We start from the raw sequence: 23,087 nt of genomic DNA, 5'->3' as shown, positions 1-23,087 counted from the left end.
AATAATATGTCCTACATACCAATAATATTGGTACCATAATGTCATTTTTACAAATTTTCAGCACAGTTGTTTTCATTCTACTTTTCAGTTGCTACAAGACTGTGTCAAAGTTATTCTTTAAAAATAACATATTTCTTTCATTTTGCCAGGGCCATGGTCTCAAAATTCCAGAACACCCCTTTACTGGAGGTCCTGGAAGAAGAATTATTATCTGAAAATTGGTTAATTGGCCACTAGCTACTAGATATTTAGTTTTATATATGAGCTTACAACAGATGTCTTGCGGATACATTCTCTTCCTATTCAATAACAGAAGTTCTAAAACATTCTCCTTTCATGCTACCTATGTTACAGTTAATCTTATTTAGTTTCATTCCACCTCAAGGGGGCTGCTGCCTCGAGTAAATATACTAAACAAATGCTCAGTGTTATGCAGACTTAACTTTACTAAGAAGTAATCATCTCCCAAGGCTTCTAGGTTACCATGCCATCTTAATAGTCTTCCCAGGCCACACTTTACTATTTCCCTACAATCCCATCTTTTATTTAGTGTTTAACAGGTTTTTCTTCCAATCAAAAGTTGTATATTTGCAAGCTACCACATACTTTAATTTTAAAAGTTCTATTAAATACACTTTGAAAAACATACTTTAGCTGGTGGTTTCATATTGTCTTTTGTATCCTTTGTTTGTGCCAAAAAAGAATCTCTTTTTCCACTTGAGGTTCTTTCCATGCCACTTATCTTCATATTTAACTGTGAATTTTCTGTCTGTTTTTGTAAAAGTAAAACAATTTCATTATGTGCAAATGTTTTTTATTTATCCTTTTCACATTTTGATAATTACAGTCTAATCAATACTCATTTCAAATTTCTTTTGACTATTCATATCTACTAAGATCATGTCAAAGAAAGCCACTGTCTAATGCAGTAACAGCAAAGATTTGTTGTCTCCAACTTATATAGCAATAGTTGTTTTGCATCCTGAAAATAAGACATATCAAATAAACACTATAAAAATGAATCGAATTATTGAACTCAAATACCCCTCTTATTACTGGAAATTGTTCTAAAAGAAAAACCAAAGCCATAAAACTTTAAACAATAAAACATACATGACAGAAAATACTATCAGGTCCCTCCCAACAGAATATATGGCTTTTTCAGGCCAAATTACACTGAAGGAGTCTAAACAAGTCTAGATAATTATCTGATAAGTATTTTTATTTTACCCAAAAACCAAAACTAAGTAAGAGCATGTCTCTTAAGGTTCTAAACAAAAAAATAGTGAGACTCCATTTGTTGTTGAATAGGAAAAAATTGCCTAAGGGTGTTCTACCTGATGAGTACATATATAGTGCTTCTATCTTTACTCCTTCATCTTTAGACCGTAATCAAGTACTATTAGCCAAAGTAACCTTGGTCCAAATGGATAATGTGATATCAAGGATGTGTTTCTCTGGCAGAATGAATGAGATTCAATGCAAAGAAATGAGAAAATGAAGTGTAGCTCTTGCTTACGTAGGGATTAGTAACTAGTATTCCCAGTTTATATAAAGCAACATTTAACCATATATTTCAATAATTCCAACCTTTGCAAAACAATATACAAGGTGCCATAGTTAAATAAAAAAGATCATTAATGAACAAGAACCAGAGATTATTTAAATGAGACTCCATGGTGAAATTGACTGCCCTTAATTCATAAGTTTTCTAGGCCACACAAGTAACTTCATGGGAAACTGTTACGGAACACTTCTGTTCAGGTTTTACTTGTTTATCACTTCAGTAAAACATTCTAAGCTTTTGTCCTTTTTAAAACTACACTGAAACGCAATAAAAGAACTACTCAAACATCATGCAAAAGTAAACAACGCCCCCCCCCGACACACAACTTACTGTATCTGAATATGGTCCACTGGATTCCTCAATAATTTCAACATTTTCCAAACCAGGCAACAGAAGCAGAGATTTTTGTTTGGCTTGTTTTAGTATTGGTCTTCAAAAAAATACATAAATATATATGCCTTAAGTAAGCAGTACTGATGACACATTAACAAGAACACTTTAATTATAATTTTAAAGTGGCAAAATACAGCCAACTTAAAGACTTTTTTACTCCACATAAATTTTTTTTAAAGACTTTTTTACTCCACATAAACTCCACAGAAATTACAGACAATATTTGAATTTTTCACTAAACTCTTCAGTTTCTGAATTTTATTCTTTAAAAAGTTTTCCAATTTTCCAAATTTTAATCATAAAATTTTGAGCAAAAGTAGACTGTTACATTAAGTACATGTCACTTAGATTTAACAGCCATCAATTTCCTGCCTTTTGCTGGAAATTTCTTTTGTTAAGGATAATCTGAAATTGCTTTTTATGTTCCTAAAACTAAGGTTACTCTAAGGACCAAAGCAAAGGGTCAGATAATTTTAATCATCACCATGTACTCCAAATAATATTTCAACTAAGAAATCCTCTGCAATGATTCCTCATAAGGAAATTTTATGTTAAAACCAAAATGTCAATACATAATCAGAACAGAGTAACTGTATAAAAGAGTTTTGTTGTTAGCATACTTTAACTCCTCAGGATAAATCAACATCGTCACTTTAGCAAATGTGGCATTCCAGAACTGAGCACTTTGTTTTCTAATCTGTTTATTCTTGTGTGAAAATACTATGCATAATAATGGCGAGATCTGTTCAAGAAGTTCACTGTCATAAGTCCCAGTGTAGCTGACGTGTAGACAAGCAATAATTTCTCCTAGTAGCTTTTCTAACTAGGAAAAAGAAAAAGTTCATTAGGATAACACTTAGAAATGTTACTTTTCAAACAGAAAAAATAAAAGCACAAAGCATACTAAATTAAACTCACAGAACATGCTGTTATTTCAATTTTTTTTTAAAGCTCCCATCACCTTCAATATATAACACTCTTTATAGGCAAGAACTTACTTTATCGATACAACAGCTTGATTTCAAGCTTATTCTCCATTAACAGAAAAAATTATGTTTTCACATAAATTATAAGTTTTACCTATAAAAACCTTGGAACCAATTACTTTCATATATAAAGGGATGAGACAGGAGATGAGTTATATGAATTTAAAGCAATATTAAATCTTCCTTTAAAAAACTATCCTTTGATTATATCCACGTCTTGTTACTAAAAGTTCATTAAAATTAAGGTGTAATAATGACCCTTTAAAAAAAAATCAGCAAAATTATATTTAAGGAAGACAATTATTTAAATCCTAAAATTTTTCTTCATGAAAGTGTATTTTATGGACAATGTCTATTTTTACCTTGTTGTTCATACAACTATATACTTTAGGAACTTCATCAAACCTATGAAGAAAAACAGAGTACCATTTATATTTTAGAACATTAAACCTAGAAATATCATAATGCAGCACAAAAAAAATGAGACACGTGTAGTGATATACAAAGGTGCCCCAAGACCTAACAAAAATTGTCAAACTGCAAACATTTAAACATGAAACAAACCTGTCTTTAAAATAGGAGTTAAAGAAAAACATCTGGAATAGACCTCGAAGTATTAATACCAGTCACTTGTTTCCATGCTTTTTAAAAAGCATTATTATTTTTGATGAACTTAAGGACTAAAAAAGATTTGCAAAAACTTAATGGATTTGGAGTTCTAGTTTGTAGTTTATAAAATCTGTTCCTAAAGATTTCTCTGTGAATTTATGAAAGACAAGCTGTATTATAACTGAACCACACAAGCTTGCTATAAAGAACATTAATGAATTCTTCCAAAATGCTTCTTTCAGGTATGTTACTTGGGATTTTTTCATGTTGTTTTTTAGGCACTGGTTTCTTTGGTTCAAATGTAAAAGGTAATGTAAATTAATACAAACTTCTGGAGGGTAATTCAGAAATTTAAATGCATATACCCTTTGAACCAACCATTTCAATTTTAGGGCCCTGTTCTGCTATTTAGTGGCAAATGATTTATGTACACATATGCTCAAATGTGATATTGTTAGTTATAAGGAAAAAGACTAGAAAACATATGTCCGCCAATAGGAAATTGGGTAAAGTTTCATGAAGCCCTACGCAGACCTTAAAAACAATGAGACTCTTAGGTGTATGATGCAAGATGCATCCAATATCCTAAGTGCATACTGTATATAATACTGAACTGCAAAGCAGTATGTCAAGTCATATATATCATACATTTACGAGGTATGCTTTTTGTATTAACAGTTCTGAAAAGACATGCACTGAAGTAAAAAGAGGGTTGGATTAATCATGAAAAATAAAGTGACTTCCAATTTCTACCTCATTCTTATTTATTACTTGAACTATCTTTTTAACAAAAGCATAGTTTCATATATTACCCTTTCCACAAAACTTTAAAGATTAAGATCTTTAACAGCAAAGCTGATATGAAAACAATAAACGTTTGCTACCTAAATCTAGTTATATATGTTTAATTCAAAGTTATTAAGCCAAAATACTTACTTTGAGTTTTCGTAAAATAATGCCAGAGGTCTTGTTAAAGTTGCAAATATTTTTCGGATCATAAAAGGCAAAGAAATATGTCCAAGTACATTGGAAAGAATGCTGGTGATTGAGTTGCCAATAGTGAGGAGAGTATCAGAATGTACTTCCTTGAGGCTCAGAGTGTGGAAAGAATAGATCACTCTCACAATAAGTTTAAATAAAGAAGCCAATTTTCCCAAGGGCTCCTTCTTCTTTTTGGACCAATCTGAAGGTCTCTGTGGTGCTAGGATAAAATTAAACTTATTAAAAACTCAAGTGTGTTCAAAAGTGTCACTCATATTTACAATTTATGTCTCACATTTACATGACATCTACATCTAATACATGTGTTTCTGTAGAGTGATACCCACAAATCTTAAAATGAAATACCATTAGTGGATAAACATCACTACAACATTATCTCTAAAAGAGAATCAGCGATAAGGGAAAACTGGCAGAGCTAGAATAAGAATTCCACAAATATGACTCTATTTTCTCTAAGGAATTTTTAAATGCATTAAAATTTTTATTTTATAGTCTCAGAATTTCAACAACTAATTTGTAAGAAAACACTAAATTATATAAGCTGTGCTCCAAAATTAAAAGTTTAAAGTCCATTTTAAAAAATAAGAAACAAGATTTCCCTTAGAATCATTGCTTCCTGGCTCATCTATAGTACACTAAACCCCACAAATTAATACTGAACAAGTCAGAGATCCAAATCCTCAGAAATAATACAAGGGAAAAAGCCTAGATTTAAAGAAAAAGATGTATCTCCAACGGCTTGGGACTTAATGCTGACGAAGCAAATCTGGCAGCGCCAGGATGGTGCTGCTGGAAAGTGAGCAGTTCCTGACGGAGCTGACCAGGCTCTTCCAGAAGTGCCGGTTGTCGGGCAGCGTGCTCATCACCCTGAAGAATTGTAAGCAGCTGTGGATGCAGCAAGGCCGGAAGGGAGCTGGGAGGCCGAGCGATGCCCCGGCCCGGGTGCCCAGTGACTGGGAGCCACAGGCAGAGTCTGTCTGCCGCGCGTCCCCGCCTTCCCGTAACTTCCTCCACCTGATGATGGTCGAACTAAACCCATTCCAAGGAAGGGTTCTGTGGAGGGCTTTGAGCCCTCAGACAACAAGTGTCTGTTAAGAGCTATTGATCGGAAAAAGAAGATCAGCACTGTGGTGAGCTCCAAAGAAGTGAATAAGTTTCAGATGGCTTATTCAAACCTATTGAGAGCTAACATGGATGGGCTGAAGAAGAGGGACAAAAAGAGCAAGAGTAAGAAGAGCAAAGCAGCGCAGTGAAGGGCACCAGGTTTCCTGCTTTCACCAGTTAACCACTGAATTGCTATTTTTCCTTTGGTTTTTACTTTTGGCCACAAAGCTGGGTTTCTGATTCCTCTACAATAACTGTTTTCATGTGAGATTAGGGTCATTTTTGGATGGAAGAAGGGCTGCAGTGTTTACAGGGTAGTTACAAGAAGCCAGTTTATTTTATATCTGGCTAAGTGGTCTGTGTTGTATGGTTGTATGTTTCTGGATAATAGTTTACAGTCTCTGTAGCCGTCTGTGAAGAGCACTGTATCATTAAACCTGTATATATCAGTAAAAAAAAAAAAAAAAGAAAAACAAAGAAAAAGATGTATCTGTCCAACTTTCCTTTGCACCCTTCTTAGACTCCATCTCTCTCCAGGGGTAAACCCATTATGTCTTTCAAGAAAATCGTACCTATTCCAAAATTACCTTTGTTTCCCTCAAAGAATCCATTCTTTTAAGGTTAAGATATCTCAGATTTAAGAGAAAACTCTAATGCTTATTAATTAAAAATATCATGTGGTGAAATGAAAAACAAGTGTTGCTACTGAAAGGAAGTCAACCTTCTTCCCTAGAATCAGTTTTCCATACATGAATAATTTAAATTGGAAAGGCCACCCAGAAATTCTTGGCTAGTATGTTGAGGCTGAAGACAGCCCGTAGTCAGGGGAGCAGTTACATACAAGAGACTGATCAAACAGTATATATGCTGAGGCAGGTAAATAGAGAAAAGGGATATCCAAGACTAGAATAAACCTTATGATATGAGAAAATAACTGAAAGTAAATCTAGAGACATAACTGTGTAGTTCACAAACACACCAATGTATTTCCCACCTCTGTCCACTCAGAGATCCAGAAGCAGTGACACCTTAATAGCAATGAACAGATTTTGGTTTCTAAATGCCATTCTCAGCTAAAAGGAACCATATTCCTTGGAGATATGGCTAGTTCCAGGCTGAGGCAGGGAAAAATATAAACATCTTATGTCAAAGTTCTCAAAGAATAATGGAAACATATGAAAAGGTTAATAGATGCCAACAAGAACATTAAATTTTAATAGAAATAAATTATAGCCTAGTGAATAACAGAAATCCATGCTGATAAAAACAAAATAAATAGGGGACAAAGGAAGTTATATCTTACATTAGGATGTCACTTGCCCCTGTAAGTGTCTGGTGCTTAGTGGCTTGATAAATAATTGTAGAATGGTTTATTATGGGAACATAATGAGATAAATAATTAAAATGGGGACAGCTTTTAGAATTAATGTAATTAAAGCAAAGGAGATAAACTCCTTGATACAAAGTAATGTAATTAAATGAAACAATATGAACTACCACTTTGGAAACATCATAGTGTTTTAAGCAAGAAGCATCAGTGGCTGAAAAACTCATGGGTAAAAAAGTATGCTGGGTTAACAAGATATTTACAAACTGACTTGTGTGCCTGTTGACATAATGCACTGAAAAATATACTTCTGTAGTATCCCAGTGAAGAAATGAAATCTCAATCTAATCTTGAGGAAATACTGACAGAGCCCAATTGAGAGACGCTCAAAAAGTAACTTTATTTGTATTCTTTGCTTTTTTATAAAAAAAGATTTATTAATTAAAAAAAATTATTTATTTTATTTATCTATTTTTGGCTGCCTTGGGTCTTCATTGCTGCGCACAGGCTTTCTCTAGTTGTGATGAGCAGGGGCTACTCTTCGTTGCAGTGTGCGGGCCTCTCACTGCAGTGGCTTCTCTTGTTGTGGAGCATGGGCTCTAGAGCGCAGGCTCAGTAGTTGTGGTGCATGGGCATCTTCCCAGACCAGGACTCAAACCTGTGTCCCCTGCATTGGCAGGCGGATTCTTAACCACTGCACAACCAGGGAAGCCATGCACTCTTCACTTTTAAAGGTCGTGAAAGACAAGACTTGGGAAATGTTCTAGATCAAAGACTTGTCTACAAGTACTTTGAAATGGTTCCAGGAAATAAAAATAAAAAGTATAAAGGGGAGTGGGGGATGAAAATAATAAGACAAAAGCAATCAACTGACAACTGAGGAATCTGAGTAAAGAATGTTTAGTGTTGGGCTTCCCTGGTGGCGCAGTGGTTGAGAATCTGCCTGCTAATGCAGGGGACACGGGTTCGAGCCCTGGTCTGAGAAGATCTCACATGCCGCGGAGCAACTAGGCCAGTGAGCCACAACTACTGAGCCTGCACGTCTGGAGACGCTCCGCAACAAGAGAGGCCACGACAGTGAGAGGCCCGCGCACCGCGATGAAGAGTGGCCCCCGCTTGCCACAACTAGAGAAAGCCCTTGTATAGAAACGAAGACCCAACACAGCCAAAAATAAAAATAAATTAAAAAAAGGCTCAACATTACAAAAAAAAATGTTTAGTGTCTGTGTATAATTTTTGCAATGTTTCTCTAAAACAAATTACAAAATAAAAGTTATCCAAAAACTCTCAAAGTGATCCTTATGCATATTTATGAATAATAATAATTTTCTTTCAACTAGTTCTAATTTTTGTTTCCTCTCCTCCTCAACTTTTGCTGGCAGCTTTTAGAAATCTCCCCTAGTTTCCATAAATTTAAACAGCAAGAACACCTCTTGTAAGACAAGGAATGAAGACAAAAGACTTCTAATTCTGGGTTTACAGATCATGGATAGAATGGATATTCAGTTAATTCTAATTTTTCAGAAGTAACAAAATAGGTAAAATTATGTCCACCTGGAGCTCATCATCTTGCCTTATCAAACTTCGATGGCTTACAAAATAATTTCTGATATCATCTGTTATATAACCTTTATAGTTATTTAGAGAATTTTATTTTTTGGACTGAGAGGTAATCAGATTAAGTGTTGCTCAGCCCAAAAAGGGGCTGAGATTAAAAACAAAAAAATCCAAGCACATCCATTTCTGTGGCATCAAGGCTGGGATGCTCTGACCTGTAATACACTTTAGTCACATAACATCTTTTTCTACATTACTATTTAAAACTGAAACTCCCCCCAAAAAACCCTAAAAATATTTTATGTTCTAGTAATCTTTACACTAATTCATCAAAGATAGATCTTATTAAAAGAAAACTGAGGGACTTCCCTGGTGGCACAGTGGTTAAGAATCTGCCTGCCAATGCAGGGGACACGGGTTCGATCCCTGTTCCAGGAAGATCCCACATGCTATGGAGCAACTAAGCCCGTGTGCCACAACTACTGAGCCTGTACTCTAGAGCTTGAGAGCCACAACTACTGAACTCGCATGCCACAACTACTGAAGCCCGCGCACCTAAAGCCCATGCTGCGCAATGAGAAGCCACCGCAATGAGAAACCCACTGCAATGAGAAACCCACACACCACAGCAAAGAGTAGCCCCTGCTCGCTGCAACTAGAGAAAGCCCGCACGCAGCAATGAAGACGCAATGCTGCCAAAAATAAACAAATAAAATAAATTAAAAAAAAAAAAAAAGATATGAACCTTAAAAAAAAAAAACCCAAAAGAAAAGAAAACTGAGTATGTTCCCAATCTTTCAACAGGAAAAGTAACCTTTAAACATCCACATTTTTCATTACTGGAAGGTTCTTTCCTATACAGTATAAAAATATATAATCACTGGTAGAAATATATAAGTTCAAAGAACCACTTAGTAGAATAAAATAGCTCAGTATTTATTACAACGTAATTTAGAATTAACCAAGGAACATAGTTATAAAAATAAGACAACTTGTTATGATTTCAATTGTCCAATTTTATACAGTAAAAATTGAGTTAAACTTTTAGCATCATTTTAAATTTCCTGTAAAACCATAACTGATTAATCACTGCCACGATTTTCTATGCAGTTGAATGTCAATTTAATGATTATTTCAAATCAGGCTACCAAATAAGAACATTTTAACAAACGTCAAAGTTTTTTGTCCAGATAATCCCTTGTCCCAGATGGAGTAAGTAAAATCATTTGTATTATTAGACAATCTCTAAATAGGACAATATTTATGTTTCTGCATCATAAAAAGGAGTTAGATTGGGGGGGGGGAGGGTGAGAGAGACACACACACACAGAAGGAAAGAGAGCAAGCATGTGAGCTACTAGCATAGTAACTAACATGGTTACACAGCACCAAAAGTAAGTAAAATGAGATGGGAAAAGCTATTAGGATTTGCCCTGACAACAGTTCAGACAGCCATGTTTATGATATATTAGGTAAGCAAATAAAATACTTACATTTAATTTTGGGCTGATACTTAATATTATATGGTGAAAAGTCGATGCAATCAACCATTACAGTAATAATATGAGTGATCCTATCCAAGAACAATAAATTCTAGGAAAGAACAGTTAAGTATTATATTAGAATCTTTTAACTACTGGCATGGTTTATATAAAGTGTAAGCATGGACAAAAATATAAGACTTAACTCCCACATATAACATATAGTAACACACATGTCATAGCTTATACCATTTAAGGTACATTAAGTATATGGTTATGAATATTTCCCAGTTAACTGCTGTGTGCCAAGTACTATACCTTTTTTTTGTTTCTCAATATTTATGGAAAATAATTCAGCTTCAAGATGCCCATAAAACTCAGCATATAAACCAATAAATTGAAAATGGAAGAGCTAGGTTCAAACTTAGATTCTTTACCAAATTTCTCTTCAAAATTACAAAAGTGTTCACTAAACCCAGCAGAAACAAAATGTGAAATGTTGCTAAAGCTCCCCGATACCCTTTCCTCCTCCCTCCTCAAATCCAAATGAAATAAAAATAAAACCTTAGAAGCATCAGACATTTTTCTGGAAATTTTTTTTAAAGACAGGGGGGCAGGGCTTCCCTGGTGGCGCAGGGGTTGAGAGTCCACCTGCCGATGCAGGGGACACAGGTTCGTGCCCCGGTCCGGGAAGATCCCACATGCCGCAGAGCGGCTAGGCCTGTGAGCCATGGACACTGAGCCTGCGCGTCCGGAGCACTCCGCAACGGGAGAGGCCACAACAGTGAGAGGCCGCGTACCACAAAAAAAAAAAAAAAAAAAAAAACGGGGGGTCAAGGGAGACTGAAAATAGAACAAAGGAAATCCCAGCACCATGAGTCAAAGAACACCTCAAAAATAGTGAGCTTTCCGAGAAGAAACTGAGTAACAGAAGACACAGGGAGGGTTCTGAGAAAAAGATATGATGGTCATTATAAAAATCAAATGGGTAATTAAAAGACTACTGAAATTAAAGTTCTGTAACACAGTTGCTCTTCTTTTATTCTCCATTACCTTTCACTTGTCCAATTCACTGGACTAATTCACATGTCTGCCACTAAAGACAATCTCCCCCAGTCAGTGTTAAGGACCAAGAGGAGGAAGGGAGAGCCCCCAGTTAACCTAAGAAAACCACATGGAAGGTTCAGTACAGATGATAACCTACACACCCATATAGAAAAGATGTTAAAGCTCCAGTGCTTCCTTCTTGCTCACAATTACAAGGCAAAGCTTGCTTGTAACTACAATTGGCTATCAAAGCCAGAAAAACAGGGGATCTCTCCTGGGTTAGAAAACACATTCCAGCTACCAATATTGTTCAATATTAACCTTCATTGACAAATATGAAGAAGGTGTGCTAAATACCAATAGAACTAATCCACGAGGAAAGAGGTAATAACAGAAACAGAAGAAAACTACTATCTTCAAAGAGGAAATCATATCCACTTAAAAACATAAATGTAAAAATAAAACTATTATAAAACACCTCAGCATTTAAACAGAGAAAGAATGGAAACAGAAATATCAAGGTCCCAGAAAGCAGTACCAAAAATAAAGCAAAACACAAACAGATATAAAGAAAGAAAAGTAACAGACATAGAAGATGACACCTGAAGATCTAAGCACTCTTCCTGAGATGAAGGCACAGCTCTTTAGATTGAAAGGGTCTACCAAGTACTTAAAACAGTTTAAAAGATGCCTCAAGACACACCATGGTGAAATGTCTAAATTCTAAAGGCAAGAGGAAAACCCAAAAACTTTACAAACTAAAAAAGAGGTTAATAACAAAAAAATTAAAAATTAGTGGGACTTCCCTGTAGTCCAGTGGGTAAGACTCCACACTCCCAATGCAGGGGGCCTGGTTTTGATCCCTGGTCGAGGAACTAGATCCCACGTGCACGCTGCAACTAAGTTCGCATGCCACAACTAAGAAGCCCGCATACCATGCTTCAACTAAAAGATTCCCGCATGCCACAACTAAGACCTGGTGCAGCCAAAATAAATAAATGTTTTAAAAATTATTTTAAAATATTAGTATCAAACAATGCATTTGAAACAGTAGCAGTAAGAAAAATAGGAATAGTCTTAGATGCATATTTTGTAAAAATGAAAAAAATTTTACAGAAATGAACAAATGAACAGTATCTTCAAAACTGATAAAAATTTTTCTGAAACCTAAAAATTGTAACTAATTACTTAGTTACATATTTGACAAGGAATTATCAGTCACATACATGTCTGTTATTCCCAAAATACAAAAATTGGACAATGAGGAACTCCAATCTCACTAATGAAGATATACGCAAAAAATTTTAAAACACTTATCTACAATGTTTTAAACGATTTTCACTGTGACCAAGAAGTGCCCTTCTCAAGGACACAAGTTTGGTTTAACATACGGAAATGCACATTACCAACAGATCTCATATACTCCAGCAGCAACCAAATATGGGCAGCAAAGAGACCATACATAACAGCTGAAAAACAGCTTTAAAACTTCCAAAACATCAAGCAAGCTTGGTTAAGTTTAGAATTAAATAAATATTCCTTAATAGAAAAACTCAACATTATAAAGATGTAAATTCTTTTCCAAATTAATCTATAAATGCAATATAACCAACCAGTGACAAAATCCCAACAGGGTATTTTATAAAACTTGATATATTCTACATTTCTTGCAGAAGAGAACAAAGATGTAAGCCTACCCAAGACAATAATTTAAAGGTGAAAACTGAGGGTCAAGCTTCTCCCTAACAATTATAAAAGCCTTCAACAAATTCACTGTCTAGGTGGCCAGATAAAAGCCAGGGATATACATCAACAAGACAGAAAGTCCCTTAACCTCATGGAGTGTGGGGGGAAGTTACAGAATGAAGTACACAAACGATTCTGATAACAAGATGCTCAGATAGAAATTAACAAGACTAATTAAATAAGATTCTTTGAAGAAGGAAGCACAAGCTTCAACGGCAGTTGTAAGCAGTTCAGATTTTTACTCCAAATGCAACAAAAAGCTACAGAAGTGTTTTAATCTGATTTACATTTTTAAAGTCGCTCTGACAAATACTATAGTACCAAAATACCATAATCAGAATTATGCCAATATTTTAAAAAAGAGATTATAAATACTTCTACTCTTCTCTGCAGGGGTAACCACTATTAAGAGCTAGAAAATCTATCTTTTTAGATGGAAAAAACATTCTTCAGAGTAATAAATAAATTTCAACTAGCAAGAACACTGTATTCCTGTACATATGTGAGCATAAATATGTAACTTATGGGTAGAAAGAAAGAGGTCTATTCTAGAATGATACATACCAAACTGCTGACAGCAGTTGTTGCTCTTTTTATAGAATAAGGGAAAGGAGTGAATAGGAACCTACATTTTTAGATCTACAAACTTCTAGAGGATAGACTTTAAAGAGCTAACAGATATGATAAAGCAAGGTCCAGGACAGTAAGGTCCTTGTACGGTTCATCTAGAATGGCACAGACACACAACAGAGTAGTAAAAACACATCACTGTTAAATGGTCCTGATACATGGACCTTAGAGTCCAAAGACACAAAACTTTTTTGCAAAGCTGTTACTCGTTTTATACACTAACTTCATTACTTATAAACTAAAAGCATTAGTAAATGACAGTTCACAAATGTTATCTCTATTTACTTGAAAAGAATCCTTTACATGCAAAAAAGGTCAGTATCAGGATAAACTCACTGAAAGGCCTTCATCTTCCAAACTGGACATTATCTTGGAAGAAAGTTCCTCACAGCACAAATTCTCCTCTGCAGTTGCCACCAAAGCTGCACAGCGAGCAAATGCTCTATATAATTCTGACCAAGTTTTAAGTAAGGTCTTCATGGTGGCCTAGTAGCAATAAAAAAGAAATTTAGAAAACACATCTACACATCAAAACACCTAACAGAATACATCTTTAACATTTTAAAAACACGGTAACATTTATAGGTGTCGAAGAGGAGACTAGTATAGGGTAGTGAGTTTGCCCACCTTCACAGAGCTCTAACTGAAGAACTGTAATAATGCCACAATACCAACAATTATCAAAGGTCAAGAGGAACTTCTCTCTTCCTTCACCACTTTCCTTTCTCCTAAGCTGATTATAGGTCATAAGAAAGTCTTGTTTTAGGTAAAATTACTGTAGGGGTTCATTATAAAGGGTGACATAATATTTTCAGAAAAATGCAAATTCATCAAGTAAAACTTTGCCTTACCGCTGGAATTTTTTGTGCTGAAAAAATATGGTTTATTGGTAAAGTCAGTGCACAATAGATGGCACTAAAATTATGTTCTAAGGCATCACCTTGATTCACTTCATTGGTCTGAAACAAGAAAAATAATGAAGAAGTTAGACAAATTACCATCTAATTCTAGCCTGAAGTAGTAACATCTTACTATGTGTAGTGAGTAGAATTGTGTCTCCAATGTTGAGATGTTCAACAGATGGTGAACTCCTAACCTCTGCAAACTTTGGAAATAGGGTCTTTGCAGATGTAATCATGCAATAATGAAGTCATGCAGGTTTAGGGTGGGCCCTAATCCAATAACTGGCATCCTTATAACAAAAGGGCAAGTTGAATAGACAGAAGCTACTTTGAAGAATGCCATGTGAAAACGGAGGCTGAGACTGAAGTGATGCATCCACAAGCCAAGGAACATCAAGAATTACTGGAAGCTAAGAGAAGCATGGAACACACTCTCCTTCAGAGCTTCAGAAGAAACCAAACCTGCCAACACCTTGATTTTGAAATTCTGGCCTCAAGAGCTATAAAAAAGTAAATTCCTATTGATTTAAGCCATCAGTTCATGGTAATTTTTTAAGCAACCCTGGGAAACAACACACTGGTTTTAAGTCCTAAAATAGAATCCCAAAGGTGACTCCAAAATCTTTTACTATACACAGAAGGTAGATTCAAGCAAGGACTTATAAAAAGGGCCTCTAGCATCCTTTAAACAGTTGGCAATTATTTATGAACATGAACTTTTTTCTTCAGGAAGAATATGTTTAATGGAGTGTTGGCTCGAGCAGCCAAAATAAGGGCTACTGTATAACCACATAAAAAATTCCTTGGAGTCTTCACTCCATTTGAGAGTTATAACAGACTATTTCCCAAAGAATAATTCCATTTAAAGACTGATGAACAGATAAAGCAGCTGATGAACTATTAATAGTGACAGAACTTGAGCTCCATATGCTGACAATATTGCCACTTTTTAAAGTAATTAAACGTAAGGGTTAGTCAACTCTCAACAATTAATGATTTAGGAACTACAATATGGCTTTGAGGTAATCACCAACATAGGATCCCATCAACCATGGGATCCTAAGAATATACAGTCTAGTCAAGATACCCATATTATTCCCCGTAGTACAAATGAAAGAACCCAAGATATAAACAGGGGAATCTGTATATATCATGTAAGCCTTCTGGCTTTCTAATTACTGGAGAAAATGGACTGTTTAGTCCCCACTAAGTTATACTTTCTTGAATAAGGCAGAAACATGATGAAATCAACTAATCTAAAGAGTAGAAAATTAACCAATCCTGCAGAAAAAAATATGCAATATCTTCCATTCAAATACAAACTTCTATTCATATACCCCTGTGCTCTAACAAGGAAGAAAAAAAGGGAAGATATTAAATTTGGGGGAAACATGCAGCTAACTTATATCATACCTGATTTATCAATTCAGTTAATGGGGTGACTATAATACTCCACATTCTCCAAAGATGCTCCTTGTTTTCCAACTGCTTTGCATTTTGATTAATAACATTTAAGACAGAGTCACTGAAAGCTAGTGGTGAAGTTGGACCAGAAAGAACACAGCCTACCAGTGTTTCCAGGTTGAGAAAAAACCTGGAGGAAAAAATTTTCAACTATGCATTAACTGTATGTTCTTCGAAAATACATTAATTACATTATAGCAAGGTTATAAAAATAACTGACAAAAAAAGAATCCCAACTCTTATTTTGATTTTTTTCATTTTTAAAAAATTGAGAGTAAGTCAAAAGAATATCATTCATCACATGACAAACTTTCCAAGATAAACAAAAGTTTGTTTAAAATTACCTTTCATCTTCTACACCACATGCCAACAGATTATTATTGAAAATTAACTGAATTAAGAACAAAGCAGGAGTCCCCTGAAAAAAGATGGGAGATGGCAATCAATCTTCCTGTTACAAACAGTATATTCTTCTTGTTATACTTGTTTTCTACAATCAATTATGTGAAATATGACCGTTTTAAGCTTGAGAAATTTAACTTTCGAAATTACTTAGGAAATGACAAAAATGATAGCAAATATACTTCCACAAACTACACACAAAAAGCAAGCTCTTTATATTTTAATCATAGCTGTTACATCTATGTGAGCAATTAAAGAACAGAGAGAGATTCCAGATATAAAAAAAATGTTGACTTAAAACTTGCTGGATCAATAATACCTACATCCAGAAGATATTAAATATATTTTACCATAAGTAACCCAATGCTACTAAGCTTCCAAAATTTACAACAGTAACCAAAACTATTATTATATAAAAGCAAAGAGAAAACTTTCCTTCTAGAACCTTTGTTTAATCCAGGAAAATAGTTCTATTAATAGTGCCATACTTAATTATTCACATTAATTATAATGAGTGTACCTTGTTTTATTGTGCTTTGCAGATATGGCATTTTTTTACATATTGAATGTTTGTGGCAACCCTATGTCGACCAAGTCTATTGGCACCATTTTTCTAACAGCATTTGTTCACTTCATGTCCCTGTCACATTTTGGTAATTCTCACGATTTTTCAAACTTAACATTATGTGTCCTGACTGCTCCACTAACCAGCCATTATCCTGTCTCTCTCCATCTCCTCTGGCCTCCCCATTCCCTGAGACACAATACTGAATTTAGACTAATTAATAACACTACAATGGCCTCTAAATGTTTAAGCAAAAGGAAGAGTTGCACGTCTCTCACTTTCAATCAAAAGCTAGAAATAATTAAGCTTAATAGGGAAGGCATGTCAGAAAGGCTAAAAGCTAGGCCTCTTGTGCAAGTTACCGAAGTTGTGAACGCAAAGGAAAAGTTATTGAAGGAAATGAAAAGTGCTACTTCAGTGAACACAAGTTATAGTAAGAAAGCAAAACAGCCTTATTGCTGATATGGAGAACGTTTTAGTGGTCTAGACAGATCAAACCAGCTACAACATTCCCTTAAGCCAAAGCCTAATCCACAACAAGGTCCTAACTCCTCAATTCCGTGAAAGCTGAGAGGTGAGGAAGCTGCAAAAGACAAGTGTGAAGCCAGCAGAGGTTGGTTCACGAGATTTAAGGAAATAGCCCTCTCCATAACATCAAAGTGCAAGGTGAAGCAGCAAGTGCTCACACAGAAGCTGCATCAAGTTATACAGAAGACCTAGCTATTTAATTAATAATGATGGTGGTTACCGTAAACAACAGATTTTCTACCTGTTGATAAAACAGCCTCATATTGGAAGAAGAAGCCATATAGGACTTTCACAGCTAGAGAGGAAAAGTCAATGTCTGCTTCAAAGCTTCAAATGACATGCTGCCTTTTATTAGGGGCTAATGCAGCTAGTGATTCTAAGTTGAAGCCAATGCCATTTACCATCCCAAAAATACTAGGGCCCTTCAGAATCATGCTAAATCTACTCTGCCTGTGCTTTATATAAATGGAACAAACCCTGGATGACAGCTTATCTGTTCACAACATGGTTTACTGAGTATTTTAAGCCCACTGTTGAGATCTACTCCTCAGGAAAAAAAAAAAAGAGAGAATCCTTTCAAAATATTACTGCCCATTGATGATGCACCTGGACACCCAAGCACTCTGACGAAGATGTACAATGAGACTAATGTTGTTTTCATGTCTGCTAACACAACATCCATTCTGCAGATCAAGGAGCAATTTCAACTTCCAAGCCTTTTTCAGAAATACATTTCATGGGCTTCCCTGGTGGCACAGTGGTTGAGAGTCCGCCTGCCGATGCAGGGGACGCGGGTTCATGCCCCAGTCTGGGAAGATCCCACATGCCGCGGAGCGGCTGGGCCCGTGAGCCATGGCCTCTGAGCCTGCACGTCCAGAGCCTGTGCTCTGCAACGGGAGAGGCCACAACAGTGAGAGGCCCGCATACATAAAATAAGATAAAAGAAAATAAATAAAAGAAAAGAAAAAGGAATACATTTCATAAGGTTATAGTTGCCATAAAGAGTGATTCCTCTGATAGACCTGGGCAAAGTAAACTGAAAACCTTATGGAAAGGACTCATCATTCTAGATGCCGTGAAGAACATGCATGATTCATGGGAAGAGGTCAAAATATCAACATAAACAGGAGTTTGGAAGAAGTTGATTCCAACCTTCCTGAATGACTTAGAGGGGTTTAAGACTTCAGTGGAGGAAATAACTACAGATGTGGCAGAAACTGCAAAGAACTAGAATTAGGATTGGAGCCTGAAGATGTGAAAGAATTGCTGCAATCTTATGATAAAACTTCAACAGATGTGCAGTTGCTTCTTATGGATAAGCTAAGAAAGTGGTTTCTTAAGATGGAATCTACTCCTGGTGAAGATGTTGAAGACTGCTAAAGCGACAACAGGATTTAGAATATTACATAAACTTAGTTGATAAAGCAGCAGTAGGGTTTGAGAGGGCTAACTAATTCTGAAAGAAGTTCTACTGTGGGTAAAACGCTATCCAACAGCATTACATGCTACAGAGAAATCATTTGTGAAAGGAAGAATCAATCACAGCAAACGTCACTGTTGTCTTATTTTAAGAAATTCCCACAGCCACCCCAGCCTTCAGCAACCACCACCTTGATCAGTCAGCAGCCGTCAATATGGAGACAAGACACTCCAGCAGTAAAAAGATGACTCACTGAAGGCTCAGGTGATAGGTAGCATCTGTTTAGCAATAAAGTACTTTTAAATTAAGGTATGGTTTTCTGTTTTGTTTTTTTTAAGGAATAATGCTATTTACTCACACTTAACAGACTACAGTATAGTGTAAACATTAACTTTCACATGCATTGGGAAACAAAAAATTTCATGTGACTTTCTTTACTGTGATATTCACTTTCTTGGCACCGGTCTGGAACTGAACCTGCAGTATATCTGAGGTACGCCTGTACTTTGTCTATCATTTTTTCCTTTAACATAATCAGCGTATTCAAATTCAATTCTCTTGGAACTTTGCAATCTAAGTTTCACTACCTTATGAAAAAAAATACCATGGATCTTTTTGTTTATTAGCTAATTTAGTATCATTACATTTAAGATACTTGCATTAAGAATATCCATATTAGCAACCTGATATGCTGGAGAACCTAATACTTTCTGAGGAAGTCCTTTAATTGTAATTTCCATGAGAACCTAAGAAAGACAAAAGGTTTTACTGTACATTAGCCATAAAAGTAGTACCTTACTTAGTAAAAATCATATAGTATTAACTATATTTTTAACAATTTATTACAAGTAATGTTCGTTCATTAAAGTAAATACATTCTCATTAGCTTAAAATGTTCAAATACAGAAATATAAATAATAAAATGATGAAGTCCTTTCTTATCTCCAGGAATAATCAATGTTACCAGTTTGGAGTTTATTTTTTAGACCTAAATTTCCATATATGTAAATACAGAGAGAAACATAACTTCCTAGGGCTAGCTGTCTTATACCTGTTTTATACCATTAATGATATTGTACTGTAAGATACTCTGGAACTAATTTTCTTCACCTGACTGTGTTACAGAGTTTTCACATCAGTCTATGTAGACACATCCTTAACTGATAAACAAATGTGCAGTTTGTTCAAACTTTTTAAAAATTAATGGTCCTTGAGGCTATTTTCATTTTTTATACTACAAAAAGAAATTCTGCAATCAATTATGTACTCAATAGTGCCAGAAGCAAGTATTTTAAAGAACTGCTAACTAGAAGCTGTATCTAAGACACGCCTCTCAAATGTGACAGAGATTAGCAAACTGCCATCCAAAAATATTATTATACTGGTATTAACCTGAATTATATAACATAAGTGAATAACATGACAAAAGTAACTGTTGGTGAAAATAAGCTTTCACGTATTCTCATTTGAACAGACACTAACAATAATAATTAGCATTCATTGACACATTTATTTTGTTCCAGCCCCATAATGCTCTGCATTTATCAACTCATTTAATTATGAACTACTACTACATCTCTTCTTTACAGAGAGACAAGAGAGTAGACAGAGTGTCTAAGTTCATTCAGTTAATAGCTGGGCTGAGGTTCAACCTACTCTGTACCAGAGCCCTTGCTATTAACCACTATCCTCTACTGCCACAGTAGATATGGTTGTCATGGCACATAAGGGAATCACTCAGAATCTACCTACGGGTATAGTTTGTTCCATCTGCAGTTTATTTTGGGAAACTCACTATTACAAAAAGTATATCCAATTCGCTTTTTCCCTACTATGTAGGACATATTTAAAATGCAAAAGCTCTCCAAGATTATCACCAGATATTTTTTTAAATGTATATACTAACAATCAGTGGAACCCAGCAATCTTGTCACAAAATTAGTGTTCATCCGAGTTTCTTCAGTTCAAGTTTAATGCCCCTTATCCCATTTTCTCTGTACGGCCTATTCTTTTTCCTATGACACTGGAAGATTTCTATAGTTGCCAATGTCATCATTTACTTTATTAAGAAGGTTTCAAATGACTCTATTTAGTCAATGGAACAGCATTTACTAAAGGGCCAAATGGCTGATAAGTACTTGATATAAAATATTTTCCCAAATCCTGATCTGTGGTAGTACCTTCAATATAAAATTCAATTTCAGAATATGGTTTTAAAATTCCAGCACATATAGGTCTTATACTTACCAGTGTTTTCAATACAGGAAATACTTCTGACTTCACTATGCTTTCCAAAGATTTCAATAGAAGAGTCAAAACTTCAGAACCTGGTCTCTCTTTTTTGTTACCTATCAAAAAGGAAAAGGAGGGGTACAGTTCTAAACATGTATTTTTAGGGGTGAAAATACAGTCTTTTCAGGAGTAAAAATATATACTCAGAGAGCTATTAAAAAGTAATTTTTTTGTTTTTTCTTACTAAATAAAGTGCTTTGTTTAAAGGTAAAGTCTGGAAGATAAGATACTTCAAAAAAGGATTTTAAAATTAATTTTATATATGAAAGCCAAACAATTCACTGAGTGCTATAAAAATCTTTTGATCATTATAGTGCTTACCAGATTCAATAACTGACTTCACCAAGCTAACTAGCTCCTTCCAAATAGCATTGACAATTGCATCTGCCAAACAAAATAAAAGGTACTTTAGAATGAAATAGATATGACTACAAAAGCTCTCCCTTTCAAGCTTATACTACAGAAATAAATTGAGCAATACTTAAAAATTTAAAATATAATTCTCCTTGTAATAGTCAACCTTGTAATCAGTTTACAATACACTATTCACCTCATTTTTGTTTAAAGAAATATTTTTCAAAAGAACTGTTAACATACTCAGGGTAATTCTTTTTTTTCATCGACTGTATTTTCTGTATTGAAAACCTTTCACTTTTGAGACAAGGATTAAAGCCTGAGAAGGATACCTGAAAGCCACTAGAAAAAAATTTTCCAACCAATCCAATAGCAAACTATTTAATTTTTAAAACCTGTCATCATTACTTGATAGGCTTTAGAACACAGGAGTTTAGGTGTAGATACTAAAATCACAGAGCCTAGGTATCAATCATAGCTCCATCACTTAGTATGTAACTTTGCAAAAGTTATTTACTTCTCAGTACAACACAATCCCTTATCGGCAAAATAGGCTAACACAGAAGGTTGCTGTGAGGATTCAATGAATTATATGTAAAGCTCCTGCAGCACAATCTGGAAGCAAGTGGCACTATATAAACATTTCTTATTTTTTCTTTTTAAACACAGGTTTAAATAATAAAAATCTTCTCAAACATTTACCAGAAGCATCTTTTCTAATTGCAACAAAGCTATCACGAACAGCAGTGATAAATGTATTTGCATGTTTGGAAAAAAAAGAAGAGCTGCTGATTAACGGATGTTCAAGTCGCTCTAAAAGAGAAAAAAAGACAATTATGCAAAACCAAAGCTTTATGAAATAAATTTCTCGATGTAAAATGTTAGGTGGTCTGATATGTTTTCTATGAAAAAGATTTAGGGACTTCCCTGGTGGCACAGTGGTTAAGAATCTGCCTGCCAATGCAGGGGACACGGGTTCGAGCCCTGGTCCCAGAAGATCCCACATGCCGAGCAAATAAGCCCGCGCTCAGCCACAACTACTGAAGCCTGTGCGCCTAGAGCCCGTGCTCCGCAACAATGGAAGCCACCGCAATGAGCAGCCCGCGCACCACAAGGAAGAGTAGCCCCACTCGCCGTTAACTAGAGAAAACCCACACGCAGCAATGAAGACCAAATGCAGCCAAAAATAAATAAATAAATTTATAAAAAAGAAGATATATAAAATCTCTTTCCTCACCCCAAAGTACGGTGTTCTGAACTGTGTTAGTAATTGAAATGATTTTAAAAACAATTAAATACCTAAGCTCAGCATAAGTTTGTTTTGCTTAGCAAAACTCAAGACTTCTGGACCCAACAAAAAATGAAGCAACATTTCAAGCCCCAAAACTTGTATAGAGGGGATTGTGGCCATTCCACCAAAATTTGAACTCAAGTTCATCCGGGGAGTTCCATACGGAGAAGCACCTTTAAACAAACAAACAAAATTGCTAAGTTATGTACGATTGAATTAGTTACCCAAATAAATATATTTTGTTTACTTCATTTCAATGCAATGTACTTTTAAAAGTAAATAATTTGTTTTTCAATAAAAGTTGAAGAGTTTTTGTTTAAAGCCCACAACAGAGTTCCTAATTAAATACTAATCTTACTAGGTTAAGAACAAGACTAGTGTCACACACCATTTAAATGAATTCTCAGACATTAATCCATA

The 23,087-nt window shown here is 35.1% G+C and overlaps 2 protein-coding genes across 2 annotated transcripts in view; one reads left to right on the top strand and one right to left on the bottom strand.

The window, feature by feature from the left end:
- Positions 1-23,087, bottom strand: part of RIF1 (replication timing regulatory factor 1) — a 66,503-nt gene that overhangs the window by 27,217 nt on the left and 16,199 nt on the right. Inside the window, exons 12-26 of the mRNA XM_049712483.1 lie at positions 22,676-22,840; positions 22,079-22,189; positions 21,344-21,406; positions 20,978-21,078; positions 19,390-19,476; positions 16,160-16,233; positions 15,765-15,945; positions 14,301-14,408; positions 13,786-13,935; positions 10,039-10,138; positions 4,492-4,756; positions 3,309-3,351; positions 2,581-2,783; positions 1,898-1,997; positions 650-769 (exon numbers count right to left, since the gene is read on the bottom strand). Coding sequence (XP_049568440.1) covers positions 650-769; positions 1,898-1,997; positions 2,581-2,783; positions 3,309-3,351; positions 4,492-4,756; positions 10,039-10,138; positions 13,786-13,935; positions 14,301-14,408; positions 15,765-15,945; positions 16,160-16,233; positions 19,390-19,476; positions 20,978-21,078; positions 21,344-21,406; positions 22,079-22,189; positions 22,676-22,840 — 1,871 coding nt within the window. The remainder of the gene's footprint in view (positions 1-649; positions 770-1,897; positions 1,998-2,580; positions 2,784-3,308; positions 3,352-4,491; positions 4,757-10,038; positions 10,139-13,785; positions 13,936-14,300; positions 14,409-15,764; positions 15,946-16,159; positions 16,234-19,389; positions 19,477-20,977; positions 21,079-21,343; positions 21,407-22,078; positions 22,190-22,675; positions 22,841-23,087) is intronic.
- LOC101271284 (signal recognition particle 14 kDa protein-like) lies at positions 5,292-5,975 on the top strand. Its single transcript, XM_049712502.1, has one exon. It carries the CDS (start codon positions 5,338-5,340, stop codon positions 5,650-5,652), a length of 315 nt encoding a protein of 104 aa, XP_049568459.1. The 5' UTR covers positions 5,292-5,337; the 3' UTR covers positions 5,653-5,975.

This window comes from Orcinus orca, chromosome 7 (assembly GCF_937001465.1).
Source record: "Orcinus orca chromosome 7, mOrcOrc1.1, whole genome shotgun sequence".
NCBI classification, from domain to species: domain Eukaryota; kingdom Metazoa; phylum Chordata; class Mammalia; order Artiodactyla; family Delphinidae; genus Orcinus; species Orcinus orca.
This window is presented reverse-complemented; position numbering and strand designations above follow the sequence as displayed.